Here is a 26,681-nt window from a genome sequence, read left to right on the forward strand (position 1 = left end):
TACAATCCCGCACCAAGAACTACTCTGCAAACTAGAAAGCTTCGGTGTCAAAGGACCCATCTTTGATTTGTTAAAATTCTTCCTGACTAAGAGACACACGCAGGTTGTTGTAGAAGGTGAATACTCCCAGAAAGCCACAGTGGACTCCGGTGTACCCCAAGAAACTGTACTGGGCCCGCTTCTTTTTCTATGCCGTATAAACGACCTGCCCCTAACAGTAAAGTCACAAGTACGCCTCTTTGCAGATGACTGCCTGCTATATCGGAAAATTAGAAATCAGAAAGACTATGACACACTTCAGAATGAACTCCTTGAAAGATGGGTTGATAAATGGGGAATGAAATTTAATGCTAAAAAGTGTTACATTATGAGTGTCAACAACAAAACCCCACATTTTTACACTCTCTGTGGACATATAATACAACAAGTTACTGAAAATCCGTACCTTGGTTTAACCATCTCCGAGAACTTGACAACCCATATTACTAAGATAACCAAAAATGCAAATTCAACTATGGCACTCCTAAGAAGAAATTTGAGACACTGCCCAGAAGAATGTAGAAAATCAGCATATCTGGCACTAATTAGGTCTATACTTGATTACGGTGCGATTATTTGCATTATTTTGGATCCATACCTAAAACAGGACATTTTAAAAGTAGAAAAAGTTCAGCGCCAGGCAGCCCGTTTTATAATTGGGGACTACAAGTCCAGAGAAGAAGGATGTGTATCAAACATGCTAGAATCTTTGAAACTCCATACTCTACAAGATCGACGAACGGGTAGCAGGCTGATCTTCTTCTATAAGGTGACCGAGGGTTTGGTTCCAGCACTACCACCTACAGAGTTCCTACAGCCAGCTAGGCAAAGGAGGCAAATTAGAGCAACTAAATTTCAAGACTGTATTACAACAAACATTATTGACAAACAAGTGATCAACCATGACAGAGGATTCATAATTCAACAGTGTAAAACTGAGCAGTTAAAAAATTCATTCTTTGTCAAAACGTGTCATGATTGGAACCTTCTGGAGAATAGTATAGTCCACGCACAGACAGTGGAGGGCTTTAGGGCCACCCTCAATTTTGATTAAACGCCTCCCCCCGGTGCGCTACGCCGTAACAGGCCCTGCACCGTACCTAAGCAGAAGCAGAAGCAGAATTTTGATCTTTCAGCGTATTAACATTGAATGGCACTTTTTTAAATGTGACCAAGGCAAGCCTTTGTATTGATCTAGACCATCGAATAATCGATTACAGTAAACGAACGATTGATTCAGCAGGCATTCGGGAAATGTACCGTCATCCAGAATTGATAAAGATATGTTGATGCATGTTTGGTCTGTCTGTGTTTGTACGTGTTATGACTTTCAATGAATATTAAGAATATGCTTTTTGTCTTTAACCATGGTTTTGTTAAAAATATGGCTACTGCGTTTTTTTTCTAATGTATTGTTATAACCTTCATATTGTTACAATGAACCACCTAGATTCTTACAATGTAAGCAGAATTATCATTTCGAATTGAACGCATCCGTTCTAATCATAATGTTACTCAATGTTTTATCTTCCAGTGAAAACTATTTCAGTAATCATTCTAAGGAGTATACTTAAATTCTGAATCACAAGCCCCTGTTTAATTTCAATAAACAATACACTGGAAACTATGGTGGAAAGCCCCGAAATAAAAATGTAGCATTGTAATTTTTGATAATCGATAATCGCATTTGCCGATATTAGACGGCATCGATAGCATTATAAGTATCAGTATTGTCAATTAGTCGAGCAGAAACTATTATTACATTACTATTATTATTTTTGATTCCTAAATACAAATCTTTCAGACCCTTTCTCACTATATGCGATTTCCTTATTCCATATTCGATACAACAAAACTGCTTTAAGACGGCACTATATATTCACAAAAGACAGCGGATATTACTTATTTTGTACCTTTTTATTACAGAGTATTTCTTTAACATATAAGCATCTTGTCTTGCATCGTAATGTCGCCTTTAAAGAGAAGAACACAAGCCATATACCAATCAGTTGCTAATACTGGAGACAGGTAAGTGTTATTGGGACACATTATTATGTTTTCGAGATAAGGATGTCCGGAGGAGTGTTTTATGCGTCAGCGAAATTTACCAGTAGTTATTTTATGGACGCTTGAAGTGTACAGGTTCCATCAGCTACGCTCCTTGCTTTAATGTCGCTTAGAACCTTTTTCTCTCTCCCACTTTGCTTTCTCCGAATCATTAATACTTAATGCAGATATACAGATGGAAATATAATCAACAAATACGGGAGTGTGGAAGGGAGAATGTAACCATAAGGTAGAAATACCGTGTTTTTATGCACATTTCATTCAAATTAAACTCGGTATCCTTTATAAGAACCATTGTTTACGACATTTATTGATATTTTTTTGGAATATTAAAACAATATTTTTAATTGTGTTAAATCTCATTTGGGAGTAAGGGTGCATCTTTAAAGAAATGGTTTCATGGAATTTACACAATTCGATATTGTAATGTAAATAAATCAGACAGAAAATTATCTGTTTTGTTCAGCGTGTAGTCTGGGGGGATTATAATAACATGTTTATGGAATTTCTGTCATTGCATTCTGTAAGCAAGTGTAGAACTATTCGCAAAAAGTACGAAGCAATTTAAGATCGTGTTACCGATAATGTTTTGAACACTATACAGACAGGCCGTATTCCCAAGGCAGTAGTGTGACATTAATATGTATTTTAAATATAGTACTTCATTGTTTATTTGTCTAGTTGCATTATTAGGTGACAATGTTTGTTCTTATGATATTTTTAGATGCATAAATTATGATGTGTTAAATTTTTCTACAAAATGTTTGGGATAAAATGGTTTTTTCCAATTATATTTATAGATTTTATTATTCAGGATATGTATAGAATGTTCTTGAACCTTCTTTTTATACAACAATGCAAGTTACAAACCCCTGTAGTGAGTCAATATTGGTATGCCAACTACAGGGACAAGCCCAGTAGCGAGTCAATAATTCAATGCAAACTACAGGGACAAGCCCAGTAGCGAGTCAATAATTCAATGCAAACTACAGGGACAAGCCCAGTAGCGAGTCAATAATTTAATGCAAACTACAGGGACAAGCCCAGTAGCGAGTCAATAATTCAATGCAAACTACAGGGACAAGCCCAGTAGCGAGTCAATAATTCAATGCAAACTACAGGGACAAGCCAGTAGCGAGTTAATTGTACATGCAAGTTACAGGGACATGCCCAGTAGTGAGTAAATAATACAATGCAAACTACATGTGAAAACTCAAGTAGCGAGTCAATAATACAATGAAAACTACATGTGAAAACTCAAGTAGCGAGTAAATAATACAATGCAAACTACATGTGAAAACTCAAGTAGCGAGTCAATAATACAATGGAAACTACATGTGAAAACTCAAGTAGCGAGTCAATAATACAATGGAAACTACATGTGAAAACTCAAGTAGCGAGTCAATAATACAATGGAAACTACATGTGAAAACTCAAGTAGCGAGTAAATAATACAATGCAAACTACATGTGAAAACTCAAGTAGCGAGTCAATAATACAATGGAAACTACATGTGAAAACTCAAGTAGCGAGTCAATAATACAATGGAAACTACATGTGAAAACTCAAGTAGCGAGTCAATAATACAATGGAAACTACATGTGAAAACTCAAGTAGCGAGTAAATAATACAATGGAAACTACATGTGAAAACTCAAGTAGCGAGTCAATAATACAATGAAAACTACATGTGAAAACTCAAGTAGCGAGTAAATAATACAATGCAAACTACATGTGAAAACTCAAGTAGCGAGTCAATAATACAATGGAAACTACATGTGAAAACTCAAGTAGCGAGTAAATAATACAATGGAAACTACATGTGAAAACTCAAGTAGCGAGTCAATAATACAATGAAAACTACAGCGACAAGCCATTAGCGAGTCAATATTACAACGCAAACTACAGAGACAAGCCGAGTAGTCAAAAATTCAAACACCACGAACATTCCATATATATAAAAAATAAAAATGAACAAGAGCTTTTTCTCTAGAATTTGTGAGAAAGTTTTCGATGATTTGTGAAGTATATTCTAGAACATAATAGGGAACACTTTTCCGATCTTGAGGGGACTTTAATCTTGAAGTCCCTATCAAAGTCCTCCCAGTGCTAGAACATTTCTAATTATTTGGTGAGAAGTACAACCTGTTGTTGGAAATATTCTAAGAGTGTTTTTGCATATAAAAAGTGTTCATATAGTGTACTCAGTGTTTCATGAGGATTTAATGTTGTGGATATTTGGAGTATTATTATATGTACTTTAATTTTAGCAATACTCTTCATATAAATTTGAATTATTCTCTTTTAATAAAAGCTGTTAGTATAGCTCATATAATGATGTTGGTTAAATTATGTTGCTGGTTTTTCTTTGCTTGTAACGTGTGGTGGTCGTAAAGATCTAATGACCTTGTAAAACCGCACAAGGTTAAACTAAAATGATAGGAAATAACAGAGGCACGACATCACGGTCAGGGCAGGGATACGACATGCGCAATCTTGTAAAACTAATAAATTTCGAATGACGCTTCTACGTTTTGTAGCAAAAATCAGTTTGAAGAATATATGCAAAACAAAGAAGCCATATTATATTCGTTTTTGCCTCTTGTTCAATTGTTGTTGTTTTTGACATTGTTCCTTTTTCTTTGTTACATCTTAGGCTAATGGGTATGTACCTTCAGTTTATATCGTTTAACTGCATCAGGAATCATACAATGATTGATATGGAAAACCAAAAAATAAATGTTACAGAAATAATGAAAAATTCCAATAATACGGAGCTTCTCGACCATTTTCCAAGGTCAGAATTTTTTATATTTAACTACTCTGCAAAAAGATCGCGTAGAAAAAATCATTTAAGAAGCTTAACTTAATGGCTTTACTCTTGGTTATCTTATTATCTGTAAAATAATTCACTTCACTGGCAATCAATTAATAAACGTTTTCTAACTAAAATTAATCGATACAATTATTTAAAATTTTAAGAACAACATCTAGTGATGGACTGGCATACAACCGAGGTTGTTTTCGATGGAAAATGGCTGAGGAGTTCCGAATGGATTGCCATAGCCAGTGGCGTTGACGGTGTATCATCAACAAGTACTGTTTATGCGGGTCTAAATCAAACATAGACTGCTTAATGTTCATTTTCTGGATATAAATTTGGCTCCAAATCGTTTCCTACGTACCTAATGCATAAACATTTGTGTTGTCAGCGTAAGTAGTTCTATTACGACGATAACGACTAAACATATAGGGACATTGGTTTTTGTCTTTTTCCAAGCTGTACTTATGAGATAACACTATACAAGTAATACACAGTAAATTCGCTGTTATTTTCTAGAAAATAAAGGTCATATTTTCAAAAGATGCAAGGTGTTTCCTATGGAATGATTTATCGGGGGGCTGGTACGACAGGTTTTTATTAGAAAAATAATTTAAATTAAATTTCAGACAAGATAAACATACTGTGTTGCATTATTATGACACTGGGTGCATGCATACAAATGTTGAATCGAAATTGACGTACCATTTTTGTTAAATTTATAATATTTAAGCTACGAGTTTGCGTATGAGGCCAAATAACGTTGGTCAAGCACAAAATGTAGTTCATATCCAAACTTATGGCCATATACAAGATCCACAAAAAAATGAATATGAACGATTATATTTTGCCAAAGAATCATACGATTGTGTGTACACGACTTTCCATTCCCTGCCCTCCATGTATTTCGGAAGACATGACCTCGTACGTAAATCGATCAACGGTAAATTCATTTTTACCTGTTTTGTAGGATTTTACATCTTTATTCGGGGCAAACAAATATATGCATAATGAAAACAGCTTCAAACACACACACACACACACACACACACACACACACACACACACACACACACACACACACAAAACATCAAGACAAATATCAATCGCAGAATAAGCAAGTTAAATAAAAAATAAAAGTGACAATTTAGTATCAGCAATTGATGTCTGAGAAGGGGACGAGATACAAGCTAAAGGTGACAAAAGCCACTTGACAAGTCTGGTTATCCGTTCCTATGGCTTCTTAAGGTTCACGTTTGAAGCCAATACGGTTTTTGAACTTAATGCAAATTCGTGTTCTACTTTAATTGACACGTCCTGTGACTACAAAAGTGTTTATGATTAAAATTATTCCAAGTCGGTCACGAAAGTTAGTTTGACCATCGCCTCTGTTTTACCAAATATTACAATAACCACAAATACTTAAGAAACAACGTCCACAATTCCAAGAAGTTTCGGTATCGGAACTCTACGTTGGTCTCAGAATGAGGTACCTCTCAATGAAAGTTTCTCAAGATAAGTTGTCGGTGCTGTCTGGTTTTCAAATATCGCTTATAGCTGCCATTTAACGGTTGCCACTGTTTACAATGTTTTCGTCTAGCCCTTTTACATAGCCGATCACTTTAAAATGATGGAGAATCTAGCCGTGGTATAGACAGATAAAGGAGCAAGGTTGATTAATTTCTAGGAAAAAACAGTGCATTCAAATTAATATCAAGTGGAGTTTTTTTTAATAAAATATTATATCGAGAATTAAATTGCTAAAAAAAACGGGTACATCAAAACGAGTGTGAAAAGTAATCATAATAGTTCATGATGGTTTATCAAAACTTTATGAAAACTGAAATTTAAATGTTTAATTTCGTCTCTCTCAAACCAAAACAAGTAATTTCATTAAAAATAAGTACAATCATTGTCGTTGCTTGCCGTAATGGGATGATGTTGCCTTCTGCTGTTGGGGAGCGTCCGGAGGAAACGTATTTGTTTTGCTTGTTATAAGTAATAATAAGGTAGTTTATATTATGATTAGTTAAACATAAAAACGATTCGTCTTCCTCTTTAGCAGTATTGTATTCTACAACAGTCAGGCAACCATTCAACCTCTACAGGCTTTTGGGCTTTTTATTCCCTCAGGAGTAAGGCAGTCTGTTTGTCCATTAAATACTTTCTCCACAACAGCAAGAAACGTGTTTTACCAGTACAAGTCATATTCTCCTGTTGCTCTATTGTATTGCTACCTTTTCGGAGAACCATTTAAATTCCACTGGCTTTGGCACGATATAAAGCTTCTTCTGTCTTAATTCCCTCAGTAATAAGGCACCCTGTTTGTCCATTAGACATTTTCCCAAGAACACCAAGAATTTTATTAACATCAATGATAACAAAAATAAGTCTTGCTAATGGAAGGCATGGCAAAAAAGGAAGATGTATGTATGTGACAGATCATTATTCAATTACCGGCTGTAATTTTACTATGATTACGCGGGGTTGTTGTTGATTACGTATTAGTTAATGTGTGCATATATGATAGTTTTGTATGTGTTTAATGCGTTACATTTGTAACGTTTGGTGAAATATGTTAATAAAATGGAAATTCATATTTTATTCCTTTAAGCATGACGGATATATTACAAAATGGATGGACCCGGGGCCATATTCAATATAATTTTTATCCTTATCCTTGACATGACACATTGGTTCATTGGTCAGCTATTTTAAAGTCTAATCAAAAGGCTTGCATTCTGTATTTAAAATTAAGTTTAATCTAAGGTGGATATTGAATGAAGCCCTAGGAGACCCTGGATCGAGCACCTTAGAAGAGGATACTTGGCCATGTTCGGGTCCTTGCTAAACCAAACGTGGTAGAGGTTCATTAGTTAATGTTTGATTCAAATTACTAAACATTGTAGTATCCGCTGCTTTATCATTCCCAATAGCGTTGGCTACAAAATAAAGGTAATGAGGCTAACTGACCCGAAATGCTTAATACAGTGATGAAGAAACAAACGCGTAAACAATTATTTTTTATAAGAATTTATTGCTTATTATGCAAATTGTTTATTTTGTCTTGTGGTTGATCTGTCGGTTAAAGCATTTGATTTGTGTCTAATTAAACTCAATTACAGCAGCGTTGCAGCTACTGGCCTCGTCTGTGTGGTTTTTTTTTTGTAATCGATGACATATGTATCTGAACTCTATCATATGCGTCTGTTGTATATTTATCATGTCTTTCAACAAAAATGGAAAGTGCAATTCTAGTATACTTATGACAGCAATTCATTGAACATCTCTAGTTACAATTTCCCCAACATTATACTTGTGTAAACAAAGTCTGTATATCAAACCAGACTCTCTTCACCATTTCCTCTGCCGTGTGTACATTCATCAATATAGTGCGATGTAACAATGATGACTTATTTATAATAACATGGCAATCATGCCAAAACATAATATAGTATTAAAACACAAATGACGACAGGAGTGCACAGGCATGACAAGGATATCACGTATTTAATTTTTAAAGCAAACTATTCGAGGTCTCAACCTAAAACCTGCCCCAACACGACAATATTAAAGTTATTTGTGCTGAAGGCTTGATAAAACTAATGGCAAAAATGCAGGTTTATAATTTGAAGCGTTTTGTCTCTTGTTAAGTGGTTGTTTGGCATTTATCCCCACTTCAATAGGACATTGGATCAATTGAATGCTAATGTGCTTGTTCCTGTACTTTCCATTATTTATTGAACAACAACAACAACATCTAATACACTTGCGATATTCAGCGCAACAGTATAAAACACACATAAAAAACAAGTCGATGAAAGAGAAAACAACTCGAGAAAGTAGCATGATTGATATGAATTAACAAAGTTAATGTAAAAGACATACTCCATGATCCGTAAAAATTCTAAATGAAAACTTATTTACTTAATAATACGATGTAGAAGCCGTAACCTCCATAACTTTAAACACAATATTTTCTGTCATCGACACGCACGATAATGAAATCGAAAATGAATACATACTTGTGAGAAAATGACTTTCCAATTCTTTAAATATAGGATATTTTCATCCTGTCGTGGTAATGGGCTTTGACATTTCCAGTTATACGGGGCTATCTCCTTTTAATGATCTTTTCTAGAAAATCAAGGACAATTTCCACAAAATGTAAAATATTTCCTATCAATTGATTAGCGGAGTGTCTGGAACGGCGTGTTATGTTCGCCTTTTTAAGTGAGCTTGATGCAGAGTATAGAAGCAATCAGGTCCGTAGGTTGCAAGCACTTCTCATTTCATTTTTATATTGAAAATTTACTGATTGATCAAAGCTTAGCGTCAGTATTTCTTTCATTGTTGTAACATATATTTACTTGAATGCAGGCCATTTGTTAATTTTATGACAAAAGATACATGTTTTCTTCGCATAAAATGTATTGTTATGCCATTTTCGTTTCATTTGCAAATAACTTGCTATTTTGGAAATTGAAAATGACGCAGCATTTATATACCAGAATTGTTTGAGTATATATACCCCTGCTGTTACTGCTGTTTTGTCCAACATATTTGTGTTGTTTACTGTGTTCAAACCCAATACCTTTTTTTCAAGTATGTTTGAAAGTGAAATGCTACCTTCGAAGCTTTCCTTTGTGTCTGTGCACTTTTTTCGAGGAATGAAATCGATTATTAGTACCCCTATAATAAAGAGGCATCAATAACAAGTATCCATACACAATGATTGGTCAAAAGTCCGTGAAAATTACTTACTAATAATTATCATTGGAATAGCAGTCATCGCAGCACAGTCACAGAACTAGTAGTTTCAGGGAACGTTGGCGTTCTAATTGCAGTTTCTCAGCACATTAATTGCAGCTACATTACACACGAATTTACGTTTTTTACGTACAGTGATGTAGTTATTTGTTCTGAATACCAGTGTACCTTATCGGACTTTGTAAATGCAACAGATCATTGCTCCATTAAATTTGATATGATTATCAATATCATTAATTTATATTTTGATAATGATTCAACTTTGCATCTGAAAATTGATCTGAAGTCAACGCGGTGTTTGAATTTCCTACATATTCATGTTATTTTCTTATTTACATGTCCTTCGATTATCAAAGCGTTTAATATGAACAGTATTTCCATAAAAAACACTACTTCTATCGTTTCATTGCGCCTGTTAAACCAAGTACTCTATAGACGATCATATATACATATAGACGATCATTTTGCAAGTCTGTGAAGCAATTTCCGTTTAAATCCTATATTGTCAAAAAGACATATTTCTCGATCATGTAATTTTATGTCCGGAAATAATATGTAAAAAACGTTTCCTCTATGAGAAGTGGCAAACAAAAAAAACATGTCCCATCTATGTTTGCTTCAATTTCAACATATTTTCTGAATAAGAAGCCCGTCTGATGTCTGAGAATGTCTCGTATTTCATTCGAAGTTTCTCCCAAAATGTTATACGACGTCTTGTGTTTCCAACAAGAACAGCAAGAAGCAGGCTTCCAACTTTTTGTCGAGCTCTCTCTTATTTTATCCATTATCGTACAACATGATAACCTTGTAAAGTATACGTATATTTAAATTATTCGATTAACTTAATTCATTCAAACCTATTTATTACAATGCTATAAAGTGTATTCAGGTTAAAGCAAACGTACTAGCGTGTGATAGGGAAGCAATCCTGTACGAAATTTTCAGCAGGAATCCGACCGCAATTTGGCAGGAAATTGGCATTGATATCAAATTTACGTTATCTAGCAGTAATTTATTTGTGGGCAGGAAAATGATGAAACTGGACCGTACTTCATTCGTTTATGTTCAGAAAATATTAAATATCTTACAGAAGAACGTTTTGAAACTGATTCTGGCCATTATTTGGAAATAGTTTTATAAACTATTCTAAAGCAAAGCATGGACAAATAATTCAGTTTTATATTCAATAGAATTTTTATTTAGTGTTTTATCACTGTGTTCTGATACATAGTGCTTGGGCTCATAAACAAATCTATCAGGCAGAACAATTCAGATAATATACAGAGAATCATGGCTCAGTAGCCAACAAGATCTGTGGATTTCAAATTTGCAGGCGGTTTTGTTGCTGTAAACACATTGCTTTTTTCTGGACAAAAGGTAAACACCTTTTTTCAAAATGTATCTTGAATTAAGTGTATATGTCGTTCGTTGTATTTGGTACATTATCAGTCTTTGAAAAAGTTATTATATAGATAAGAAAATAATGTTCATTTAATGACACAAGATCTTTTAGATTGGACATGTATAGAAAACATGGTCTTAACTCATGGTCTTAACATGGTCAATTTACTTAAATTACTATCAACTTCAGAAACTGCGACAAGGCTGACAGTGAGACGATGAGTTTGAATAATCTTTTTTTTCTGTAAATATGTATGTTATTCTTTTTTAAATTAAAGGTAGATTGCTTCAATATTTAATGGCGAGGGAGGTCTGAAAGTAAAAGTTGGAGCGTAAAATTCGGATCTTACCCACGTAAATTGTGTGTGGAGGATTGTATTTATTTTACTTAAAGTAGTATATATATACAGAAATCAGGCTATTTCTGTACAGTCTTTGTGTTTTATGGCAGTATCGGTAGTCATTTTAAAACCAAATCAACACAGTTTTAATGAGTAACATTTTTTATATATTTATTTTGACGGCTATGTTGTTTAAATGTTTGCATTTGTGTGTTTCGATGCATTTTTCTAGCCATAGCCCTGTGTCATTTTACAGGGTTTGACTGCTGGGCATGTCCTTGCATTTCAATGTTAAGTATTAATATACTATATCTAGCTAGAGACAATTTACACATTTTTTAAGGGACATGATTCTATTTATATTACTTAAAGAATAGAGTGTTTCATTCCTTACACACAGACCGATTATTTTGCTCTATGGCAAAGAATTTCAAGCTGTGCGGATGAAATAGTGTGTTTAAAAATGTGTAAATGGATTAAAAACTTGATGCATTTTGATACAAGTGAAAAATATTTTTACATGATATTAAATTTTACTGCAGATTGCGTGACGTGATAGTTGCTGCACAGAATTCATTTGGATCAGACTGGGAAAAAGGCACCATAATCATACAAAAATGGACCAAACTCACAGAGGAAGACAATAACAAAAACTTTTATTTTCAGATCTTTTTAGACTAAGTGTCTCTTCATTTATTGATTCAGTTATATTGCATTCCGATTATTAATTTTAAAATAACAAAATATATATATTATGAATGAAAATTATATTAATTCATTGAACCAAGAGTCAGATAAAGTTTAAGCATACATGTTGTGAAAAGCTATCAATTGATTTTTTTTCAGAGTTTTAGAACGTTGTTAATTCCAGTTACATAAAATAGTTCATGCCATTTTACGTTCAGATTTTTAACTCACAGAATTTAGAAAATTCCTGTTCCAAAATAACAGTTAATTTAATTATTACGTCCACTTTTACGATCAGATTCTACCGGTTTGATTTTATTTTTTTTAATTTAAGTTTACATACGGTAATTTTTACGCACATATCGTTTTAATTCCTGTTACATATGCCGGCTAATTTAATTAGTACGTTCACTTTTACGGTCAGATTCCGTCAGTTTAGCCCACGTAAATCATTCTTTATTTTCCTTAATTCTGGGCGTAATTTTAATGAATCCGTATGTAAAATAGAGCGTTTTAAGGTTGAAAAATTGCGGACAGGAATTTGTTTCCAATATAACAAACATCCAATATAACAAACATGCAACTGAATGTTAATTAGTTTTTTCCATACATTTGAATAAAAGAACGTAACTTTTGATTTTTTGTGTGAAATGAATATGTTTTTTTAAAGATTCACTATTACTCCCAAATGAGATTTACCATATTAATACAATTGTTTTAATTTACCAAAACGTATTCATGAATGTCGAAAACAATGGTTCTTATGAAGGATACTGTGTTTAATTTGAATGAAATTTGCAGAAAACACGAAATTTCTACGTTATGAGACGATAGTACATCACAGTAAATCTTTTAGCATTCACCGATCATTTAATATTTTTGCGTTTTCATCTATTAAATACACGGTTCTATTATTGTTATCAGTAATTGATATTTTCCATAAATGCATTATTTAGTAAGTAGCTGAAGGTTTGTCACTCAAAATAAATGTTTGTTACACATGTGTATGTATTGATTTTGAATAAGAGTGTCATTTAAATGCAGTAATTCATTGTTTAATTGTTAATTTAATAGACTCAATAAAGTAAGTTTATTTTTAAGAATATATGTAAATAAGAAATTGTTTAACTTGTTCTAGAATTTTCTATAAATTCAATGTACAGTATACTCTTCTCTTTAATTGAAAAAATGTTGTAGAATGTTCTTAGTTGGTGTATAAGGGCAAACTTCCTTAACCTTGAGTCGCTTGCTATGAGTTTTGACAACGAGTTTGAAACAAGTTATTACAACAGTATGGTTAAATATCAATGGCATGATGTTACGCATGTGTGAGGTACTATACTTTTCGGGAAAACGAAGCACCTCTATAAAACCCACTTGTCCGGCTTGGTAAGAAATATATTATTTAAATTCAATAATGATTAAGTTAACATTGATATTATGTGTCACCCTCTTCAGCAGAATTAAACTGCTTCACTATCGGGCAACCGTTCAATTTCCAGAGACTTTGTTTTTGGCATTATAAAAGGCTTCATCTTTCTTTATTCCCATGGAATGAGCCAGTCAGTTTGTCCATTAAACAATATCTCCGGAACAGCAAGAACCTTTTTGACTTTAACGAGTTAGATTCCCCTGGAGCAGTATTGTATTGCTACCGTTTCGGAGAACCATTTAAACTCCACAGGCTCTGGCACAATATAAGGCTTCTTCTGTCTTCATTCCTTCAATAATAAGGCAGCCTGTGTGTCCATTAGACACTTTCTCGATAACACCAAGAAACGGTTTTTACCATTAATGAATACCGGAATGGGTATTGTCAATGGAAGGCATGGCAAAGTAACGCAAATGTATGTTTTTGATCGAGTATTATTCAATTAGTGTCTGTAATTGGAGTATGTGTACACCGGCTTGTTGTTTCCATAATTAAATCATATATACATTATATTATATATTTTTCTGTATGTGCTTTTTGCTTAAACATTGTATATTTATAAGAAAATGTGTAATGGTTATATTGGTGAAATATAATCATAAAATGGAAATTCCCGTATAATGTCTTATTCTTTAGATAATATTTGCAGTAAAACTAACTTGAACAAGAAGGTTTATGCGGACCTAAGAAAAAGTTACTAGGCCATACTCCGGCCCTGGCTGAATCAAACATGGTAGGATCATTCGTAAACGTTTGTTTAAAAGCAATACGACTTAAGTGTCAGGCAAAAAATCATTTCTGAACATTACAGTCTCCGTTTTTATTCCCAATAACATTGCATACCAAATATTAAGTTTTTCGGCGGGACGTACCTTCCCGAAATGATAGATGCGATAATAAAGAAACTAAATCTACAACCACAATAGCATTCTTATTTACCAAACAATTTGTTGATTACCCTGTGAATTGTTTATGCTGTCTGGCGTTTGTGTTGTTGATGTCCGCATTTGATTTGTGTGCAACTAAACAAAACTGAAGTAGACTTTGTGGCTCCCGGCATTGTCTGTTTGAGTTCTTTGTCATCCTTGATATATTTATATACCAAATCTTTCATATGCGTGTGCTGTGTATTTATCTTGTCATTCAAGAAGCATGAAAAGTACAGTGCTTTTATATCGATGTCAACAAAATTGAATATTTTCAGTAACACTCTCTCCACCAATATATTTGTGTATAAAAAATATATGTGCCGTGTGTGGGATGTTATAATGAAGACTGATTTATATTATCATACAAAACATCATGTTGACAATATCAAAACTGATTTGTAAATAACTCTCTATTAATAGTTCTGCATTATATCTGAACGTCGGCATACTGTCTTTGGTCATTAATATAGCAAACTTAAAGGTCAATACATCAATTCATAAATGTATACATCAATAAAGCTTACATATTTCCCCGAACACGGCAAATAAATAGTTCTGACATTCTGTAAATGGATACAAAGATACTTGATGTAAAGCAATACGTACGGGACTTCTTCACAAAACAAAATATGATCTTTATAAATCAACAGCTTTATTCTATGGTGCTAATGCTTCATTTTTTCAATAAGGCGAATAGTTTATTCGCCATTAAACGAGCGAAACTATCAATAAACACGTCATAAGTCTTATACTGTCAGACAGTTTCGTGTGATGAAGCTACATTACTACATATAGATATAATTTCTCAAATATCTTTTCCAGAGGAACCTTTTAAGCTTCTGAGAAACTAACCAAAGGTTATTTAGGCAAACAGAGGCAAAGTTCTATCTTTGTCTTAAGTCAATATCACAGAATTATGGAAGGAGAGATTCATATACATTGGAGGTGAACGTAGTTCTCCATTGCAGTATAAAGGCGTGTTGACGTATGTTAAACAGTTAAACTAGGTAGGAACATGCTTTGAAGAGCTCAAATTGTCGATTTAAGTTGGAATGTAGTCAGTAAAAACTTATTTGCAAATAGCAATGTTTTATTCCGAACTATCAAAGATAACTAAGGTAAATGAGCGCACATTGTTTAAAACAAGCATTTACATTTGTTTATACACGTAAAAGCTTAAGTGTTTATAATACATCGATTGGTACTGACCAAGTCCTTTTTTGAAGAGGTGTTGTTGAAATATTATTGAATAATTATTGTTTGCATATCTCATTTGCTTCAATATGTCATTCAACAAGATTACCGAGAGTTTATAGCTGCATATCAAGTGTCTGCAGTTTTCAATGCAAAATTTTAAATAAATATATTTGAGAAATTATCCTTCAAATCATAAACAGATCTCTTTATTTTTTATAAATATCTCAAAATTAGTCGTTAAAGTATATTTGACATAGATTATTCAGTTTTGCCTTCCGAACTGTCATTATGCATTTTCTCGGCACATATATATATATATATATATATATATAAATAAAATTGCCTTGCCGTTTTATATTATCCCATGTTGGGTTGGGTTGGGGTTAGACATTTCCAGTAATACGGGGCGATTTCGCTCTAATGATCCTCTCTCGAATATCAAGGACAATTTTCCACAAGATTCGAATAAGAAGCAAAGTGGCTTGAACGACGTGTTATGTTCACCCCTTTGAGTAAGCTTGAAGAAGTGTATCAAAGCAATATGCAAGACCGTAGGTTGCAAACACTTCTCATTTCCATTATGTATTGAATAATTAATATTCGATTAAAACTTAGCTTTAATATTCTCTTTCTGAAGAAAAGCCCTTTCCGTGTTTTATGACAAAGGCTATATGTTTTTGTGGAAAAAAATAAAATTGCCTTGCCGTTTTAGTTTCATTTGCAACATTTTTACTCCTTTCGAAAATGATAATGGATGAACATAACATTTATATGTCAGAATTGTTTGTGCATATATATGCCTACTGCGTCAGTTCTTTTTAACATAATTATTTTGTTGCTTATTTTGTATAAATCAATACCTTTTATTGAAAGTACGTGTGGGAGTAAAATCTTGCGAAATTCTCCTTTGTGTCCGTGCACTACTCTGTTTGACGTTTGAATATACTGTTACAACCGTTCTTCAAAGGCATCAATAAAAAGTGCCAATACACTACGTTTCGTAAAACGTTTGGGAAAAATAACTTATTTATTTACGTACATAGATGTTAATATTTGTTCTGTACACCAGTGTACCTTATTTGACTCTGCAACAGGACATTTCTCCATTAAAATTGCTTGACTTTACAATATACTTTAAAGAAAAGCAATTTCACTTTACTCATAAAATATTCTGAAGTCATATGAATGAATATTAGCATCATTCATTTGTATTTTGATTTTTATCAAGCTTCGACGTTGCGTGTCTCAGTGGACAACATAATATCTCTTTAAATATATTTGTAACTGATTATGTTATAAACCAATACGAGCTACTGAATGGCCAACCATATGCCATATGCGTTAACATAGTCACAAAATTGAAAGGCACACACTCTTTTCAGACAGCTATTACACGATAATGCCTCATTAAAACGGGCGTTAGAACCATACTTGACAAAAGAAGTTAGTATAGTGCCCTTAAGGCAGTTGTTTATAAATAATTGGCAAACGCATGTTCAAGTTATATGTAGCTTGTAGTTTACATGTATAGAAAAGGGAAAATAGTGGCATAAGTATTCTTTCAAACGAATGCTATATTCCCTAACAGCAAGACAATATCATCGGCATATAATCAACTTCAAAAAACAAACCTAACCTGTACTTTCAGCACGATTGACGCCTGACGAAGTCACGTGATACAAGCTAAAGGTGGTGGTTGTCGGTGGACAAGTCTGGTTATCCGTTTCTTTGACATCTAAATAGTCATTTTTGTCAACACGGTGTTTGAATTTCCTGCATATTTGTGTTCTATTTGTATGTGCACGTCCTTCGACAATCAACGCGTTAATGATTAGCAGCATTTCTAAGTAGAACAAAATGTTCAATCTTCCAATCGCACCTGTTATACCAAATACTCTGCAGACAATCATTTTGTCTTTCCGTTTAGTAATTTTCATATAAATCCTATGTTGTAAGAATTGGATTTACTCGATCATATAATTTTTATTTCGGGAATTAATATGTCAATAGCGTTTCCACTATGTTAAATGGCAAATGTTATGCACACCATGACGCGTCTATGTATGCCTAAATTCCTACATATGTTCGATATGTTCCTGATGTCTCGGAATGTTTCGCAATCCCAAATATTTCTCCCAAATAGTTGCACTTCATGTTTTCCAATATTGTTGATAGCTTCCACTTTATGGCGTCTGTGTTTCCAATTTAGACAGGAAAGTGCAGCCTTCAACCTTTTTTGTCGAGACTTTAAGGCATCTTACTTATCCGTTACTCGTACATTACTACCACGTCAATTATATGCATGTTTAAATTATTGTATTTACTTATATCATTCAAACATGTGAATTACACTGCGACAATGTTCATTCGGGTTTAAGAGAACGTGCTTGGTGTGAAAACATTGCTTCCACTATGATAATCCTGCAACTAAATGCTTAAGTATTTCCATACATTTAAGTAATATAACGTACCTTGTGTTCTTTTTGGTGTAAAATGAATATGCATTTTAAATACAATAATTTATTGTTTAATAATCTGGTTCTATTTTAGGTATATTCATTTAAGTAAACCATGTTTACCTTGTGGCATTTTTATAATTTATTTTTAAGAGTTTGTTTAAAATATTCTAGAAAATTATATTTATTGCATGGAAATAAGCGTTAGAATAAACAAGACTCAAATGAAATTTGAGAAAAAGTTATTAAGTATTGTTTGTCGGATGTTGTTAGTTGGTTTATAAGGCCAAATTTCTCTGATCTTGTGTCTTCAAATATAAAACGTTCAATATTGATGGACCATAGTACACAGAATGCGTTTTTCAAATGTGTGTTACTGGTTTCGGTTCCTGTTTCTCTGTTGCGCTTCATGGTCTTAACAGTTGTAATTCAGCTACTTTATATTCATCCCTTTAGAAATGTTACATACAATTGTTGCTCAATCAATAAATCTGGGACAAAGATGAATCAACGTCCATCCTGTAGTCTTAGTAGTAGTTGTCCGAGTTTGAGATTATTGTTGACAGTAAGTTCGCATTTTTATGATGATTTCATTACTGTGTAAGGTCTAGACATACCTTTTACTGTTTATATTTTCAACATTTTCATTTCTTCATTTTAAGTAAGATTATTGTAATATTGCCGATATTAAGGCACCGCCAAATGCAAAGCCAAAATGGCCTTTTTGTCATTACCTTGAATTTAACGTTTTATTTCGAAATATGAACACAGAACAGCAGATAGCCAAGGAAATACGTAATAATAATTCGATATATGACATAGTCTGGCAAAACATTATATTTTATGAAATATAAAAGAATGCTTCCCCACCCATTTTATTGGTGAAGGTCCTTAATTATATTTATTTCACAATAAGTGTGAGAGAAGTAATAACAACATTATGGTTATCCCTTTCGTTGGCACGAGAGTGCGGTATTATTCTGTTCGGGAAAGGAGCACCCTGATGAAACTTATTTTAGCCGTCTTATTAAGAAATACATTAAGTAAATAAAATCAATAATGATTTATTTAACATTAAACGATTGCTATTGCTACACCGTCGGCCAACCTTTCAATTTCCACAAGCTTTTGGAACTCTTAAGGCTTCATCTTCCTTTATTCCCTATGGCATGTGACCGCCTATTTGTCCATAAGACACTTTCATAAGAAATCCAAGAAACGTTGTTTACTATACCCTGGAGCATTATCGTATTGCTACCATTTCGGGGAACTGTTAAAATTCCACAGGCGTTTGGAACAGGCTTCGTCTTCCCTTATTCCCTCTGGAATAAGGCTGCCTGAACCATTAGATAACCAGAATATATATGCTATCCTCATTACGTGTTATCAATGCACGATATCTCAAATGGGTTTAAAAAGAACACAGATGTTTACTCTCACAAGGTTTGCTTAGTAAGTGTCTGCTGACACGGAAACCACTATCTGATTTTCTGTAGAGACGTAATGGCAGGGGCAAGTTTTGAACATTCAATATCGCTAGATACCATAAATGAACTATTATCCAACAGCTGCGCAGTTTAGTTATGAAAAAATATTTTTTTTCTAACGTAGCTTTTTTCAAAATCTGATTGTACAACACCAATTATAAAGATGACTTAATTAATATATTAACGAAATAAATAATGTAAATAGAACAGCAAGTCTGAACCCAGTAGCCAAAACCCCAACCCTTGTCAGGAGGCACATGGTTAAGGCCTACTAAACACTTAACGAGGCACAGCCTAGGTCGCAACTAATCAAAGACACACTGCATTTAGTAAATAACCGATGGGGCTATCGCCTTGGTAAACAAACTTAAAAGAACATGCTTAACTCTGCATGGTCCGCATATCCTTCCAGCCGTCCGTCCGTCTATCCTCCCATCCATCTACAGGAGTGTTGTAAGTGCATGTGCTCAGGCGTTTGGAAAGTTTTACGGCTACTATTCCACCCCCGAGTTAAGTGGAGTTATGAATAAAGCTGGTATACAGACGCAGTGAATAAGAAAATGTGCCTGAACAGGAGATACAACAATGCAGTAATACTTATGTTAATTCAACGTTACTATATTCGTGGGCTAATTATGACTAATTACAATTATGCCACATACATGGCTGGTGATGGTCCAATGATCGATTATACTAAAAATTGATTGGTTGGGCTTGAAATCGGCGACAATCGATTGTATTTGGTTTGAATCGATCATCGAAAAAAAAAAATAAAAAAAAATAGTAAATGTTCGGCGTTATCTTTAAAGATGCACTCTTACTCCCGAATAACATTTACCACATTTAATAATATTGTTTTAATTTTCCATAAAGGATGAATACATGTCGAAAACAATGGTTCATATGAAGGATACTGAGTTTAATTTGAAAGAAATGAGCATAAAACACGGTATTTCAACCTTATGAGTGCTATTGTAGACCACAGTAAATATTTTAGCATTCACCAATTATTTAAAACAAACACGCTTTCTGCTATAAAAACACGGGTACAATCTTGTTATCAGTAATTGATATTTTCTATAAATGTATTATTTAGTGAGTAGGTTTATCAGTCAAAATTGATATTTGTTATAAATGTTTATGATTGATTTTGAATAAGAGTGTCACTTTAACAAAATGGCTGAAGAAAGCCACAATGAGTAAGTAAATGAACTATTTGTTATACAACAACACTTCATAACATAGACATAACGTATATGCATATAATGAGTTTAATACTGTGCATAAATAAAAGTACAATTCAGGTTCTATCTAGTATTTAAAAAAACGATTGAACTTTCGATTATCGGTTACTTGAGTGAAAAATTGGAACCGATTCCCAACACTATAAGTGCCTCTTTTGTTCGGTTGAGACTTATGCAATACATGATTCATAACACGTGTCATTTATATTTAATGATAAGTGTACGGCTACTTGTCGGAATGCTTTTATCGGGTATGAAAAACACGTTATTGTAAAAACAAATAATGAAGAACAAACAGGAAACTATTTGTTAATCAAGACATACTTCTTGCTTCACTTTGCGTTGATAGCGTTTGATGGCGTTGCATCTCGCTTAATGGAAGGCATAGAAACATTACATAATTAATTATTCCGATAGGTCATTACACATTTATTGTCAGTAAGGGAACCAAGAGGTAACTCACTTGTCGACAAAGCAATAAGTAATCTTCTTGAGAACATTTCCTTGAGGTTGTACAGTTCATCCATTGGATAATGCAACCATGTTCTTATTTTTTTGACAAATTGTATTTCCATCATTTCTTAACTGGCGACTGGCCAATTGTTGTTGTCGGTGCAACGGACAATATCTTCCAAGAGTTCTTAGTTTTGAAATATTATGTATTGAGCATTTAGTTTTTGTCGGAGCTAATTTAAGTAGTTAATCTCAAGCACTTGGAAGCGAGAATGAGTTTCATTTCATTTATGAAAACAATATTATATAAGCCGATATTACCGTTTTGTTTCGCTCCATATGTTAATTATCCCTGATGTCATCGATTAAAGGATACGTGCCTCTTCATACTTGTCATCATAGTTGCTATCTTCTGTATCCATATCCGTGTTTTTTTCTGAGATTTCACACATTTCGCTATATATATATTTTCAGTGCAATCATGGTGAGTTTGTCTAAGCTTGTTTAGCTGTTAGTATCCCTTTTTATTTTGCAGATGTCAGTGGGGCATTATTTTAACATAACAAATCATGTTATTAGATAATTGAAAGATGTTAAATAAATTTCATAAACATCAGTTATTTAATTTCTCTAAATATATTTTGAATTCTTCTTAACCATATAAGCCCACATTTGACGTAATCAGTTGGTACAAAAATATTTTAGCTGATTCCTGCCTCGATTTAGAAAAAAAATGTTAGAAAATCTAGTTCGTGTCGATGTTAACAGTGTCTTTCCGAAAGCGAAATGAAAACAATCTCACTTAAGAAGTTAAAATAAATATGTTTGTTCGTGTGAACTTAAAAAGGAATAAGCCCAGTTTACTGTTTTTGTTTTGGTTGTTCGTGTTAAGAAGATTAAAGACTTTTTTAAGAGATTTATTTTAAGATAAATCAGAGTAAGCCCATTTTGTAAAATCAAGTTTAAACAATTAACAATGCTAAATGAAAGTAGATTTATTAACCAGTTACATTTAAAAAAAATAAGAAAATTGGGTATGAATGTGATAACAAGCAGACCAGCAACAGCCGATGTTAGCTTTATGATTTTTTTTCTTCTCGGGAAGGTCAAAGCAAACATGCTGGCCTATTTTTGAGAAGTATAATCGGTGGCTTTTAGGCTGCATGCATTACATTTTTATAGCTGACCTAATTTCTGGTCCAAAATGACCCACAAACAACTGTATAAACTGGTTCCCTCAATCAATACCTGACAGCTGTTTCAGTTACGACATTAGATTACAACATCATTCCAGTGCATATTTTTGACATTATTTGAGAAAGGTCAACAGTGCATGATCGTGAACGATGAAAAGTTCATGCACAATCGTCATGTTTATATTATTTTTTAACATCATTCAGTACACTCAACGCCATTGTCGAACAGGAAATACGAAGAACATTTAACATACCGGTAGGATAAAATGTGTTAGTATTGAATATGCTGGGCAATTGTAATATTAGATCATCAACGGAAGATGGTAAACCTATTTGTATTCAAGAGCAGATGCCCCAAAGGACTTAGGAATGTGAGGGTTCTTGCTATGGAAATGGAAAAGGGCAAGGGTGTTAAAATATATTGAGTTGGATCAGATGTATTCTGAGTGGTCCTGATGGTCGGTCCGTTATTCAATTACTTATTTTAGACATATGCTGGTCTATGTAACAAATTGGTATATATAGCCCAATATTTCCCGATAGCCGAATGAATTGTTGCACACTTAAACAATAATTACTGTTGTTTAAATATCCAGTGAAACACCTCATACGATGGTAGCGTTTGGTTGTACTTCGATCTATGTTAATACAAATAGAAACTGCAGACATACACAAATTCTTACAGCTCGTATACGCTAAATACGTTTAATGGACTAACAGACACCTAGCGAGAGACAAACGGCGTCACTAGACAGACGCATATTACAAACAAAAATACCGGTCCCAACAAATGGTCCCTGTCATGGTGTATAGTTGCTGACGATGTCAAGTGATATTTGCCAAGAAATGCTGGTATTTTCCGAATCGTTAAACCATTATAATTATGGCATAAACAATTTCACATAGCCAGAGAAATATACTGCATACTTTTATACATTAACTTGACACATTTGAGGCAAAAAAGAAATTCAGCGTCATACATATATGATTTAAATATTTTAAGAAAAAAATCGTTTCAAGAAAAATATTAAGTATGAATATGTCAGCAAGAATCATTTCTATCCATTTACTAACAATACTGCTTGCATGATATAAACCTAATTTCTTTCAAAAGAGGTAAAAAAGGGAGAACCCAATGTGAGTAAATAAACAAAATATATATGTAGTGAGTGGTATGAACCATTTCGAGTGTATAAAATGTTCTAGTCAATACAGGAATTACTTTTGCTTACCAAAGTGTTTTCAAAAAGTTTATTGATCACTGCAAATCCTATTTTACTTAAGTTTTTACCTGCTGATTAACCGATTAATTTGTCATCGGTGCAGGTAGTTTCAAGTCCATGTTTAGTACTTTAGTGTACTTTAATATATGATTTAAATTCCTGAATGAAGGCGTGAGGGGGGGGGACCGGAGTACCGAGAGGAAACCCACATGTCCGGCTTGGTGATCACAAACCAAACTCACATAAATAAATAGCATTATTTACATGGATTTAAAACATGGTTTATTAACGTGTAATTGGTAAAAAAGAATGCTATAAATTATAAATAAATACTTTAGGTAGCTAGAAAGAAATCTTAGGAAATTAGTGCTTAAGGTACTTAATTTATCATGTATTTAAATACTGCTAGATTTTGCTGACGTTATCAGAAACAGTAGCGTACAAAGAAATACCGTCCTGTCGATATTAGCACCTACCACTGTGTAAGAATATATAATATTCTTATTTATATGTTATAAAATATTATTTGCACATTAAACATACACGAGAGGGACCAGTCCAGAAGCGGATCAGCCGTCTGATTTCTTTAAGAGCATTTTATCTCCTTTGGGAGGCTGTTCCATTCCTAATAGCCTCAAGGCGGAAAGAGTAAGTTCCTATATTCATGTGTTCTTATTGATGGCACATCTACACAGTTTTCATATCTGATAATAAAATGTCATAAAAGCTACAAGGTTTTGAACATATTCTGGTGAGAAATCGTACAGACATTTGTAAATTTCAAAAGCGACGAAGCTTGCCCAAATTAATATCAATTACATGAGCATCAAACCAGATACATATATATTAGGTTGAACTACATTGCCAAACACATTAATAAACACCTTGGATAATATGTTATAATTGGCAATAATATTCATGCTCTTGATCCTACACAAATTATCCGGTTGAATGAACACGCAAACGATATATTTCCTCTTCCAGCATTTTGCTGTCACTGTGTTTTGCATTCTCGTACACCAGGGTGATGATGATACATCGTAGATTTCTCATTATCACAGAAGTTTCAGACCTCTAATGAAGGAGAATGGGTGTCTTGCTGCCGGAAAATAAATGTTTTGGGTTCGAATCATTTACTTATAAGCGACTAACGAATCTAAAATTAATATTTAAATTGAAGAAACCGTGTTCAATATCATTTTTCAAGGGTAATGCATGCTGATTATTTAAAAATATATAAGAAATGTCCGAAATTACATTATTTACAAGTTATTGGACTTGTTTGTGTGTTTGTTCTCTATTTCGGACGGTAAATGGCCTTTACTTTCATCTTTTCCTTTGCTAAAAAGGCTCTTTTCCCATAGCCTTCGTAGTTGTTTATAAAGGTTATAACATATTAATTTCTACTCAAAAAAAAAAATTCAAATGAATTCAATACCAAAATAGTAGTGGGTCACCAGTCAGAATTCAAATAAGTGTACGTTGGATACCTAATACATTTTTTGCAGACAAACATAATTTCATGCGGAAAAATAGTCTTTCAGAACTTAATCAGAATTTTAACTTTGTATTTACGATTTTATACCATGACCTTTCACTACATCCCACATGATCTGTAATCCAATAAAAAGTCATACTTTGAGAATATAAGTTTAGAGCATGGCCTTTGAATACATCACATTTCATTTCCATCAAGATTTAATACACCATTTAAAAGTCTCAGTGGTGCCTATGGGGATGGCTTCATACAATAAAGAATGATAGGGAAGGGACACGTGTTGCACATTTTTCCTGATTATGAGCCATTAATGCTGTAATTCAAATTGATCTACAGGACAAAACAGATTAGTTTACGACATCAAACCCATAAGACAGAGAGAACTAGACGCATTTATTCCAATTTCAATAAAACTGTAACATTTACAGTTGCCATGTTAATAAGCATCCCATGTTAACGTCCGCAAGTGCGATGTGATATATATGTGAAATAACAATTCTATGCAAATAACATCTTATGCTAACCACTGTGGTACTACATTTAAGATACAGTTCGTGTATAACACATTGTAAAGGACAACTGCGATGATGATATATAGTTTACACGTTAAACGCATATTACACTCAGATTTTTGTTTTGATATGAAATATATATATTAAAAACTCATGTTCTTCCAGTCATATCGCAGTAACAGAAATTGTGATTTGTCGTGAACAGCATGACGCAAAATTAGTTTAAAAATGAAATTGACCATTTAAACATTTTAACAACGTTGACAAAATATATGCAAGCAAGGTATTTATTTGAAGTGTAGCCTTCCCCTAAGTCACAAAAGTAAGCTGAAGCTTTACTCCACTTGTATGTTTATCTCTGGGGTTTATATAAATAGATTATAAATATGCTCTGCCAAATATAGAAAATTGATCATAAAAAAACAGGGAACCATTTCTATTAAGAACTTAGTCGGTCTAAGTCTTAAACTTAAAGTCTGTTATTGTCATAGTTTTGCTATTTGTGCGAATTAAGAAAATAAATTGATATCAGGACCGGAACCAGGGGCGGAACCAGGGTTCCGCATCCATTTGACATTTACTCCTCCCGAATTTAAAATAGTGCCACTGAGAAAGATTTGACATTTTTAAGACCAAAATGGTGCAGTTTGAGCGCATTAATTACTTTTTCTCTGATATTGACATACGAAGTACACTTGTTACCATTTAAACAACACACTAGTAAACACCTGTATGATTAATTTACACAGGGAGACCTCTTAGCCTCTTCTGGGTACACAAGTTATCTAATTTAATCAATCATCTACTTTGTTTCTTTCATCATATTGTTCTTGCAGTACAGTACGACAACAGTGTCATTCTATAATGTTATTTCCTCAGTAGTCTAGAAAGCTATAACCTTTCTCCTATAGTAATAGCCTGTGGTATTT

The 26,681-nt window shown here is 33.4% G+C and overlaps 1 protein-coding gene across 1 annotated transcript in view; it reads right to left on the minus strand.

The window, feature by feature from the left end:
- LOC128233617 (uncharacterized) overlaps positions 1-17,776 on the minus strand; it is a 149,126-nt gene extending 131,350 nt beyond the window's left edge. Inside the window, exon 1 of the mRNA XM_052947382.1 lies at positions 17,320-17,776. Coding sequence (XP_052803342.1) covers positions 17,320-17,620 — 301 coding nt within the window. The 5' untranslated portion in view covers positions 17,621-17,776. The remainder of the gene's footprint in view (positions 1-17,319) is intronic.
- Between the last annotated feature and the right edge of the window lie 8,905 nt (positions 17,777-26,681).

This window comes from Mya arenaria, chromosome 1 (assembly GCF_026914265.1).
Source record: "Mya arenaria isolate MELC-2E11 chromosome 1, ASM2691426v1".
Taxonomy (NCBI): Eukaryota; Metazoa; Mollusca; class Bivalvia; order Myida; family Myidae; genus Mya; species Mya arenaria.